This window comes from Vigna unguiculata, chromosome 9, assembly GCF_037176805.1.
Source record: "Vigna unguiculata cultivar grain cowpea cultivar isolate G323 ecotype 2 chromosome 9, ASM3717680v1, whole genome shotgun sequence".
In the NCBI taxonomy this organism is placed as follows: Eukaryota; Viridiplantae; Streptophyta; class Magnoliopsida; order Fabales; family Fabaceae; genus Vigna; species Vigna unguiculata.
The window spans coordinates 44,132,877-44,145,341 of record NC_140800.1 but is presented as its reverse complement, the minus strand read 5'-3'; the positions used below and the strand labels follow the sequence as shown (position 1 = coordinate 44,145,341).

Sequence of the window (12,465 nt, the reverse complement as noted above, 5' to 3'; positions counted from 1 at the left end):
TTAATCACAGAAAAAATATGGACTCAAATTCTTTATGCTCCATCACACTCAAACCACAACGAGCATTGTATAATCATTTTGTTAGAAGTGTCACGTTTGTTAGAAATTGATTTTAATTATGAAGTTAAAATAGACTGAAGTCAAATTTTTAATATAATATCAGATTATTCGTTAATGTTTAATCTCACATTAAAATATTCATTCGAGATGTTAATTTAACTGCGAAACCCTGTACTTAGAAAAAGCTATTCTTGAAAAAATTTAAATTCTTTTTTAAATAAAAAGTTGACTCACGTAGTATTTTGTCTTGTTTTGATCGATTAAATTTTTCAATATTTTTTGGGATTGTGCAACCAGTGTCTTAATCCGTTCGCCAATTATTTGTGAACGGATAATGTGGTCTGATTTTTCCACATGATTTTCAGACTACATTTTTGGCTTTGCTCGAAAATATTTGAATAAATAGGATAAATCCATAACATTATAATAACAACAAAACATAGTTCTATATGGTATCAAAATCGATAATATTCGCCGCCTCTAAATCTACAGTATTTGTTTAAGTCCGAAAAATGAGATTCAATCCATCTTTATGATAATGTAAGATTAATAAGGAAAATATTTCTTTACCACTAAATTTTTGACAATTTTTTTTTTTAATTTTAAGTGGTATCTTCTAAGTGATTTTTTATTTTTTTATTTTCTCATTCTCAATATTCTAAAATCATTTAAAAGATATCATTTTATATTGTAAGAAAAAGTTATCAAAATTTACTAGTCAAAATATTATTATTCTATTAATAATCGACAAAAAGTATTGCTGTGGATTCACCTTTTCATAACAATGTATTACAGAGTGGTTTAGTAAATTGATTTGTATTTTGTAAGAATTTTTACAATACTTTAGTAAATTGGACTTGTATGATATGTAAGAACTTTTTATGTAGTGTTTTTGTTTCTATTTTTTTTTATTTAGTTTTGTTTTAAAATAATTTTTATTACATCATTTTGGCTAAGGTAAGGAAGACTTTGGCATATTGTTTGGCATGCAGTGGTACTGTCTTTAAGGTTAAGGTGGTAGCGTAACTCAATTATTTTCCATCAAATGAACAAATCTAATTCTTTGTATCTCCATTTAATTTTTTATGTTGCACTTTTTTCTGTGTAGAGGTTTTTAATTATTTTAATAAATCTTAGTAATATTGATGACTCTTAAAACTTTAAAGCAATACATTTATTTATAGGTAATATGAAACTTAAATTATATTTGAACTCTTATATGTAACAAAAATAATATTTAACTAGAATTATACTTGATGTTTACTAATACTTAGGAATGAAAAACTTGTCTACTGTTTTTTAAACCATGGTTACTTCCCATGATTTTTCAAACCTGATTATTTATGTCGGTTTATAAACCCCCGGTACTTTTAAGAGTTTGAAACCTTTATAATGTCAATAATTAGTTTTTAGTATTTTTTTTTTTTTTTGAGGTTTCAAAACTCCTCTTGAATTTTTTTGACTTTGTTGCATTATTATTTTTTTCTTAATACACATAAATTCTAATACAAACCAAAAATTTTAAAAACAAAAACTTTTAAAAACAAAAACTTTTAAAAATAAAAAATTTTAAAAATTTTAATATAAGGAAAAAAATAAAATTTACAACTTCAAAATCAAATAGTATAAAAAAACGTAAATTAAAACTATAATGAATCATTATTCTGTTATAATTCTTGATATATATATATATATATATATATATATATATATAAATAGTTCCTTGATCAAATACCTAATTACACCTAGTTTTAGTTATTTTAATAAACATTCATACTTATGAAAAATAAAGCAAAATAAGTTAAGTTTATTCTATGAAAATAAAATCAAACTTATGTTTAACTGGCTGTTTAGAAGCTCATTCTTAGGTTTAATGAGGGAGTTTTATTAATATTAATGTGACCTGAGCCCAACCATATAAGGTACGGACACTACTATCAATCCAAAACTGACAATGAATTTATGGGTCTTTTATTCTTATATAATGCTTTACTTTCTTATTTCTATTCAATGTGAGACTTAGATTCACATTTAAATTCCTAACACTCATCCTACATGTGTATAATATTATCTGAAAATAACCAAGTAATCCATAAACCATAAGTGTTTTCTTCAACTGAAAATGTAAAAGCAGACATTTAAAATTAATTTATGTACTTCATATTTTATAATATTTTTTCACTAATTTTTTAAAAAACTTAATTTAGTAAATATATATACAAGTTTTGACGTATAAACATGAAAAAGAGTATTTATTTTTTTGTTGAGATATCCATGCCTTTATTGCCTTTATTGTTGTACCCAGCTAAGTTGGTGAGGACCGCAGTAGGATGACAGCATAAACAGCTATGCAAGATAACAGTGATTGTTAAGAAAATAAGGATAAGTTGATGTTAATGCCAATAAAATCTGCACTACTGAAGAAGAATATCAGCATATATATTCGTATATATAATGCGTTCAGTACGACGAGTTGTTTTACTGCTTCATCCAAAACCTTCAAAAGCTTTTGCCTTTTTGTCAACCATGGCAGCTTTTAGGCAAGCAGAGAAGGTACGCAAATGGCACATTGTCATTCAAAATTAGTCGTTGGTGCCATAATAATAATGCAGTGATGATGCCAACACCAAGGTCAAAACCTTCCTCCATTTTCAAACATGGTTCAACCTGCTGCTAAGCTAACTCATCACTAGCATAGCTTCTTTTTCAATAGCCGTTGCTCGCAGAGGTACTAAACAAAGGGAGAATGCAATCACAGCATACGTAAACCTAAATTTACACGTACAATTTAATATTCTTGTTATGTACGTCACAAATATATCTATCACCAACTTTAATATTCCAAAATGCTTTTTTGACAGATTTTAAATTTGCGACAAAAAAAAAAATAAAAATATGGAATAAATAACAAACTGAAAATCACGTTTGAACAAGGACCATAGACTCTGAAACTATAAATGACAATAAATGGTAGTACGTACTGATAGTGTAGTTACCGGGAAGTGATTATGCATGGGAATAGAATTATCCTTAGTAATTTATGTGTGTTTGTCTAAGAAAATGGTGGAAGTGAAATGAAAAAAAAAAAAAAAAAGTTGGTGGGAGGTGAAAGAGGTTTAATTTGTGGGTATAGGGAGAGAGAAGTGGTTGAAGAAGGTGATGAGGTAGCAGAGTGCATATGCAGGGGTCCACTGTGGTGCAGAAAAATCATGTGCCTTTAATCAGTTTTGTTGGGCATACTGCAAACTGCTTCTTATTATCTTCTCCTCAACTCCAAATTTCCCATTAAATATCACACTCACTTTACTTCTCAGGGAAGGATATCCATCCAATCCAACAACTGCTTTACCACACTTCATTTCAAACTTTTTAACCTATCAAACCAAAACCTAGGTAGACCAGTTTATTATTTATGTTCGGAATTCAGATTATTTCCATTTTAACCTTCATTAATGTCATCCTAATCAAATTAAAGACTGACTGTGATTGTTCCATTTTTTATAATTAAATATTATAAATGTTATTTATAATTCATTATTTAGTTTCTATATATATAAAATATAAATATTATATATAATAAGTGTCTATAGTATACTTGTAATTGCATATCATTTAGACTATTATCTTATATGAATTTTACATAAATCTTAATAAAATAATTATTTTTGTCTTTAATCACATAATTAATGAGGATTAGAAAAGTTATAAAAACTGAAATTTGATATGTTAGTACTATTTTTTGAGATAAAATTGAAGGAAATTATGAAGATTGCACTAATCCTTAAAGTTGTCATCGAGTCACATAAGGTGATTTACGAAGATTCAAAATATAAACTATGCGGCTAAGTAACAATTTTGGCGTTGAGTCACACATAAAGAAACCTTCATTGCAAGAAAACATCAAGTTTCACAATAGCAATTTAGCCTACCAAGAAAACTCATATGGAAAGGAAAGCTTAATTGTTGTAACACCAAGGTGGATGTCCGAGCATGGAGGAAACACCATGGCTCATTAACATGATAAGAACTAAAACATCATGGAGGAAACATCATGGCTCATTAACATGATAAGAGCTAAAACATCATTGAGTTTTTCTATTAAACAAAGGATACCTATGTTTTAGATATGCTAATTGTATATTCCATTTAGAGAGTATAATTCTTAGACAATTATTGTAATATCCACATAGAACCATTAGAGGAAGGAAGCAACTCTTTGTGCCTATTATAAATATCATAATGAGCAACTAATTTTTGTCTAGTTAGGATTGGACGTAACTTCTCTAAACTCTTTATATTGCATAATATATATATATATATATATATATATATATATATATATATATATATATATTATGTTATTAGTTATTTGATTTGTTTTTATTACTTTGGTAACTTGATCAATCATCATACTTCATCGATCTAGATGTAGTGAAAACTAGTTTAGAGTTTAGATACAATCATATTTTCTAATATTTGATAGATATGAGACATGGATCTACAATTTTAATTGGTTTAAAGAGTTTTCTTCATTAATATAAGGAGTTATTCAATCAAGGATAAGACATCACATTGGATCTCATGACCTTAGGTTACAATATTGTAAACATGAGGTTAAACTTACATTAAAGAATACATCTGTGTTCAATTAGTATTATTTAATTCCTTAAAAATATTCATGCTTGAGTTTTATCGGTTAGTTCCATATTTTAAATTGTTTTATTGTATTATTTCAATCATTTTTATTTTACTACTTGAAAATTCAATAAAAAAATAAAAATCTAAATTTCATTTATTTTGGTTTTTATTAATTGTTTATTCAATTATTATTTTTTTACTTGTTGCATTAATAGAATGGAAAACTAAGATAAATTTCAGTTTCCAAATACTAAATTTTGACCTGTTTTCAAAACGGTTCGGGAGGACGAATATTAGAATTGGGCCTGTTGAAAACTGAATGTTCTGATTATCAATAATAAATATAGACACCTTAATAAATAAAAATAAAACTGACTTTAGTTTGAATTTTTCTAAAGAATATTATTTGAAAAAAAAAAATCGACTTAAATGATATTACACAGTGAAAAAAATATATATTTATCTTAAACACGACTCATTATATATTTTCTTTCAGAAAAAACTCATAGTTTTGAATTCTTGATATTTTAAACCATTATTTTCTAGTTTTATTATTAATTATATTTAGTTTAACAATTAAAATTAATTAATAGTACTTATTTTAATAAAATACTAAGTAATATATTTATTGTTTACTATAAATATAATAATTATAAATATATATATATATATATATATATATATATATCTTTTACCTTTATCTTCAATAATTTATTTTTTAGCATTATATTTCTATTAAAAAAAATTATATTTGTTTTCAATTTATAAATTTATTTTCTATATATTGATTTTCACATTATAATATTATATCATTATAAAATAATGTTTTTTATAAACAGGATTTCTTTTTCCAAAAAGGTCGAATATATTTTATACGTTTAGAACTACTAATCAAAATATATTAAAATTATATGTAATATATAAAACAATAATCACTATTTTTTTCTATTTTATACCATTTAAAACAATTATGATATTAGAATACTCACATAGTGCATGTGTGTACACATTTTTTAAATATATATAATATTATATTAGTAGGTGATGATAATATAATATTAATAAGTTAACATATAAAATAAAATTATTTATTAAAAATAAAATAAAATATATCAGAAAAAATTAGAGAATAACGGTTGATAAATAGAGAAAAAGAGAAAAAAATATAGATAAACTATTTTATAAAAAAATTTGTAAAAATAATAGTTAATTTTCAAAAATTTAATAAATAATTATATTTTAAAGAGTAAAATTGTCATCTTGAAATGTGGACACAAAAGAAGAAATCCTCTTTATATATTGTTATAGATATAAAACACTTTATTTAAATATATTTTAAGTTAATATAGATATAACTTTTTTAGTCTTTATAGGTTTTTATTTTAAAGTTTTTGACATTTTGTTAGCAATTTTTAATCTTTCTTATTAATTACAACTATTTTAGTATTAAGCATGTTAAATATTTTGAATAAATACAGAAATGCGATCTGCAATTATCTTTATATATCGCAATTTACATTATTTAATAAATAAATAAATATTACGAATCGAAAATATAACTTGTATGTTTCTTATATAAGTGAGTTATACGGAAATAAACATGTACTCTGCGGTAGATAGGCTGAGATCATAGGTTTTAAGATTAAATCCTAGGTTTTAAGATTAAAAAAAGAACAGGTTTCTTCAAACCCAAATCAAAATTTAGATTAACTGTGAAGTAGTCCCAAATATTACGTCATAAGTACTGATTTGGAGCGGATAGAGGACAGAACAAGGAGAAGAAGGTGAAGTCGAAGAAGTGAGCGTGTTTCAGTGTTTTCTTCTCATTTGGATCTGCAGAGAGAAGAGTCATGACCGTCTTTCACTTCTTTAACTGCGCGATTCTCACCTTCGGTCCCCACGCCGTCTACTATTCCGCCACGCCCTTGTAACTCTCTTCTCTCTGTTTCATTTTTATTCACAACTCGCGTATCAGATCTATATACGTTTCTCGGGTTCATTTCAACTTCAATTGCTTCATCAATTAGCCCTTAACTTATCTATTTTATACTCAAATAACTTCGTTTGCTTCAATTGTTATACCAAACTCTTTTTCATACGTATTCCCGATAGCTTGATTATGTGATGCTCTTTCAATGCATAGATGTAATCAGTAGTCTATCGGGAACCCTGTTCAATTTTCGATGAACTATATATGTGGGTGTGTTGAATTTTTGAATTTCTCCCTTTTTGCTGCGATGTCAAGACTAGGTCTTGTACGCTGGTTTAATGTGTTAGTTAAGTAAGTAGTTTCAAAATGCAGATCTGAGTATGATACACTCGGCACCTCTATCAAAGCCGCTGTAGTTTATCTTGCGACGGCGTTAGTGAAGGTTGGTGAATATATTGATTTGTTAACTATGTTGTGTCGTTGCACAAAGAAATGTGACAATCTGACTCTTTTTTGTCTGACACTCTGGCTGTGCAGCTTATTTGTTTAGCTACTTTTCTCAAGGTATCGGAGAGTGATAGCTTTGATCCGTATCAGGTATGTATGTGAATTGTCCCTTGTGAATTTGCTTGAATTGATTTATGTATACTGTTCATGTAGGGAGGCTAAATAACAAGTTTTAATCTTTAAATGAAGACCGCGCATTTACGTTTTTATAGTATACCTGAGAGCTATTACAAATTCACAGACACTTACAGTAGTTATGTCGAACACTGCATTGACATTTAGAAGCTATAATACTTTTTAGTTGTATTTTTGTGATTTTCGTTTTTAACCTTTATACCGATGTAAATTGAAATACCATATAATTAGATAAATCTGAGCATCTACAATGACATGTTCTCTTGTAAAACTTGATTTCTATTTTGTAATTTAAGATTTTTAAGTTACAGTAAATTCAAAGAGTTAATTATAGTTGTTTCATATCTTAAGACGTTTAACATTTGCTATGCGTTCTCGTCTTATGAGTTTCCTAGCTAAGCTAACACTACACAATTATTATTGTGTCAAGTTTTGCTCAATTCATAGTTTTATCTTAAATTATAATGTTTAGTTTGTAGAGACAGTGAAGTCTGATATCATGCACGCCATTGGGAATTTCCCATTACTTATTAGAAGAACAGCCAAATTTTATAGGTGAACTGTTTTTTCACAAAAACTAAATGAATAAATCTATGATCAGTATTATCATATCATGCTTGAATTCTGTTTTCTGTTCTTTGATATTTTTATGAAACTCTCCTCCACCATAATACTAGTATGTTCACCACTGAGATGGGGTGTGTGTATTGGCTACTTGAACGTGTAGGGTACTTATTAAAGTTGCATATATAGACACTGAAAGTAAGAGTATGGCATGCCAAAATGAGAAGTAGGCAGGTTTTTTTAATAGTCAGACTGATTTATCAGAATTAGAGCTGAATGGAGAGGAATGATACTCCCCCTTTCTAGTATTTGGTTTGCTGAAGATTGCAAATTGCAATGGTGTTTATAACTTTTAATCCATTCCAATATGCATTTAATATATGCCTGGAATCAGCATAAAATGAAACGCAAATCACAACTGAAACTGATAATATAAACTAGGTAACAAAACAAGAACCTAATACCTTCCGGCCTAGAGTGTAGTGAATAGGCTACTTGTCTGTGAATGTTTAGAAAGAAATCACCATTTCATTTCCTACCAAATTAAGGTCTCCGCATTCATGCATAATAGAGATGTGAATAAAATAACTATTTTGCTTATGAAGTGTCCTCTAAGATAGATAGCCTTATATTTCATGAGTTTGTTGTGCTGCCTATGTTTGAGGAATTATGGAGCACTTCTGGTTGTAAGGAGCTAATCTCCGTATTTTCTTAGAATAGTCCAAGTTTCTGTTAGGCAACAAAATGAAGGCACATAACTTAACAGATGGCTTTCAATTTATAATTTGAAGCCCTAGATACACTCAATGTCTATTTAGAGTCATTGTTATTAAGATTTTGTCTCGAATGATAACAAAGGCCTTTATTCTTCAGGAGATTTTGAAGGCATTAATAGGTTTTATAGATGTTGCCGGGCTTTATTTTGCCTTGACCCAGTTGACTCACAGGAATATCTCTCAGAATCATAAATTTCAAGCAGTTGGACTTGGTATGTGTGACAAGCTATACCATTTTATACACTTTTTTTAATATTTATGTATATCTTAAAGTGGTATTCTTCTTCTAGGGTCGACCATTTATGTTTCTTGTGCCACTTTACTTCTCTTATCTTCATCTGGGTCTTGGTGGCACTTTTCTTGTGACAGGCTGGGCGTTTGCTGACTCTGTACTGCATCGGTTGGCTCCTCTTTGGGTTGGTGCCAGAGGATTAGAATTTACTTGGGATTACATTCTCCAGGGCCTTGAGGCTAATGCGAATTTGGTATGTCCTTTCGTTTTGAGTCTTCTATTTTTTAGTTTTCTTTCTAATACTGAAATACAGTCCTCATCAGTATTATTCTCCTTGAATTTGGAACTTCTTTTAATTCTACATTCATTTGAATGATGGGATTGTTTGTCTATGTTGGTAAGTGTTATTAGTGAAAGCACGACTTAATTCATGTGCAGTTTGTAGTATATGTATCATGTGTAACTTTAAATGTTTCTGCTCATGCCTCTTTACAGGTGTTGAGCATATCCCTTGCTGCACTTGGATCTTTGATGTGGCTTCGAAAAAATAAGCCCAAGACCCTCATCCCTATTATTTATTTGAGTGCCGTTATTGTAGCAACCATGCCATCTATCACAAGGTCTTTCCCTGATTCATTACAGTTACTACCATTTTTTTCAAATTGTAAATGTGTAATTCATATTCAAATTAAAAAGTTTCTACCATTTTTTTCCCATGCAATACAAGTCTTTAGATTGAGAACCAAGCATAACATATTTCTTGAGCTTACCTCGTCTGGCTGTGCAAATGTAATCCATTACAATCAGATTGCCCTTCATATGGTGTTGTACTAGTATTAGAAATTTTACCTGTGTATATGGTTGTGTAATTGTTTAGTCAGCCGTTAAACAATCATTTTATGTCATTTGCTGTAGTGTGATATTTGATGAACTATGTCTTCTGCAGCTATCTGAGGCGTGGGCTGGGGTGGCACTTTCCTAAAGTGGTAGGCTTTGAGCTGTTCACATCCCTGGTGATGGCTTTTATAAGCTGGCAACTGTTTGCTGCGTGTCAGAGACCTTCGGTGTGAGAATGCTCTTTGCACAATGATAGAATCCTGGATAACTATTTTCTGTCTGGAGTTTTGGTCCAGAGTCATCTGCTTCTTTTGGCAGCCGCAATGGTTTTAATTCATAAATGTTTTATCAATCGTAGTGTCTTAATAGTTTGATTAAATTTAACACGCTTATTTATGTTCATGCGGTGGAATGTTGGCTGCTGCAATTCATTAGAAATTTTTGTCATCAGAATAGAGCTGTGAATTACCCCATACGTCTGGGATAACAGGTTGCAAACACTTTATGTTTGAAACTTCGTAGGATTTCCCATTTTTAACCCACCCATGCCTTGTCTATCACAAACTCCATTTTTTAGAATGCTGGCTGCAAATCATTGTGAAACAACTTACGAAATTTTATATTAACAGGGGATCGGTTCCGGTTCCTGTCCATGCTCACCCACGTATCACAAATTCACTAACGAGTGAGTCAAGACTAAATGTTTCGCTGGTTTTGGTAACGTGGGACATTTTCTACGTATCATTCAGCATATATGTGGTTTTGCCGCCGGCTTGTTTTACACATATCTATGATTTTATATCCTTAATTTGAGATGCGATTTGAAAGGATGTGTTTAGCATCAAATCATTTTCTGGTGGCGATACAAAGATATAAATTTCTCCGCAGTTTTAAAATCCAAAAGTTCCATTAAAGAACATCTGTAACATTATAGTATTTTCTTCGTTATTTACACGCCATTAGCACTGATGAGTAAAACACTATAAGTATCTGTAATTTGTTTGATGTGAGACGATTCACCGAAGCTGCGAAATTACGAAGATTAAGATGTTTAATCATTTCAAAAAAGAATGCAATATTAACGTGTTCGATTTTTTTTTTAAAAATCGTTAAGCACAAAGATAATTGGAAATGCTTAATTGACGAAAGGTGTGCCCAATTTAAGAGTAGTTTTAAACAAGAATTTGGTATGTATGCAGCCCAGAGGATTGGGAATGCAGCAGTTGAAGCCGATAAATAATTGACGAGAGATGATCCAATTAAGAAGAAAACGATGAAAGTTGAGAAATAGATATACAAGTCATAATGAAAAGAAGAACAGGCGAAGCATGAAATATAGAAGGAACATATATTGTGGATATTAATTAATTACTTGGTTATCTGATTCAACTCTCACTCTGCCTCAGACTCCTCCACCCACGCTTCAACTCGCAGGAGCACAAAGCCAACAGCAACCCCAACAAGAACAAGGCCATTGATGATAGCAGCAATGGTGAATATCTCACCGGCGGCATTGCAGGTGGATGAGAGCGCCCCTCCTCCCTTTCCTTTTCCGTTGGACGCTGTTGCTTTCACCGAGCTCATAATCTTAGCGAAGCACTTCTCAGTGCTCAAGGGAAGCCCCAAGGCCACCACATCATTGCTAGCCTTCAGTCCCCCAAATGAATTAAGGCCTTTTATGTGTAACACTCTGTTCACACTCTTCTTGGTCTTTGCCGGTGAACTCACGACGGCTCCGCCGGTGATGTTCTGAGGACACACGACAGCTGTGGCCATGGCCATTTGATCCTCACTGCTATACACCCAATAAAATTTTATCAACCAAACCTGCAGATGGCTCGCGTATCACTCACTTCAGCTGTGGATAGGAAGGGTTGTTTTGAAGTAGGAAGATCTTAAAAATGGGTATTTATTTGGATAAGGAGCTCCCACACTGATTGGCTGATAGGCCACGGATGAGGACTGTAGATTAGATGCTTATGAATAAAAGAAACGGTGGGTCACAACTCCACCTCCTCACCACTTCTCAATCTATTTCCAACAACTTTTTACATTTTCCTGATTATCAATACCATTTTTAAATTTTAGAAAATTAAATACCAATTTATTTCTCTAAAAGTTTACCAGTTTTTTTGAAGGTTGGACAAACTAAATGCACATTTTTAAAAGAATTTGATGATCAAATTCATTAATATAAAATATAAAGAAATTTTACATTTACGATCAGCTATAGAGACTGAAAATATATTTATTTTGTATAACTAAAGACTTTTAATATATAAATACATTTTAATGATAAATATTTTATAGTTTATATAAAATTATTTTAATAAATCATATTTTTTTAAAGTATCCAAAATTAATTTAAAATGTAAGAAATTATGAAAGATTAAAAAAAAAGTTCATTGTATTTGATTTTTCTTAATTAACTTTCCTAAACACAGTTACACAGGTTTAGTGATAATGCAAAGGAATAGCAACAACATCTAGGTTTCCCTTTGTATTTTTTTCTGCTTCCTTCTAAAAATAACTGTTGAAGATTCCATTTCTACTAGTTATTTGGCAAAATCATAATAAAAACTTTCTTTTACAAATTAGTTTTTATTAAAGATTTAATTAATTAGATATAAACTCGTTTATCAACTTAATATCATAGTCATTAAAACGCGTGTTAGTTATGAAAAGAATTAGATATAAATTCGTCATTGAAATCCTAATCCTACAGGGAACTAAAGTAATATTTAAAAATAATAATTTTATTGTATATTTTTAAATGAATTAAATAA

At 29.7% G+C, this 12,465-nt stretch overlaps 2 protein-coding genes across 2 annotated transcripts; one reads left to right on the top strand and one right to left on the bottom strand.

Annotated features, from left to right (window-relative positions):
* Window positions 1–6,386: 6,386 nt before the first annotated feature.
* Window positions 6,387–10,221, top strand: LOC114163180 (seven transmembrane domain protein). The gene is made up of 7 exons (XM_028047317.2): window positions 6,387–6,625; window positions 7,001–7,070; window positions 7,166–7,225; window positions 8,708–8,822; window positions 8,980–9,095; window positions 9,338–9,462; window positions 9,789–10,221. The coding sequence occupies exons 1-7, from the start codon at window positions 6,549–6,551 to the stop codon at window positions 9,910–9,912; spliced, it is 687 nt and encodes a 228-aa protein (XP_027903118.1). The 5' UTR covers window positions 6,387–6,548; the 3' UTR covers window positions 9,913–10,221.
* A 717-nt stretch (window positions 10,222–10,938) lies between these two features.
* Window positions 10,939–11,616, bottom strand: LOC114163181 (uncharacterized). The gene has a single exon (XM_028047318.2). The coding sequence runs from the start codon at window positions 11,459–11,461 to the stop codon at window positions 11,072–11,074; it is 390 nt and encodes a 129-aa protein (XP_027903119.1). The 5' UTR covers window positions 11,462–11,616; the 3' UTR covers window positions 10,939–11,071.
* Between the last annotated feature and the right edge of the window lie 849 nt (window positions 11,617–12,465).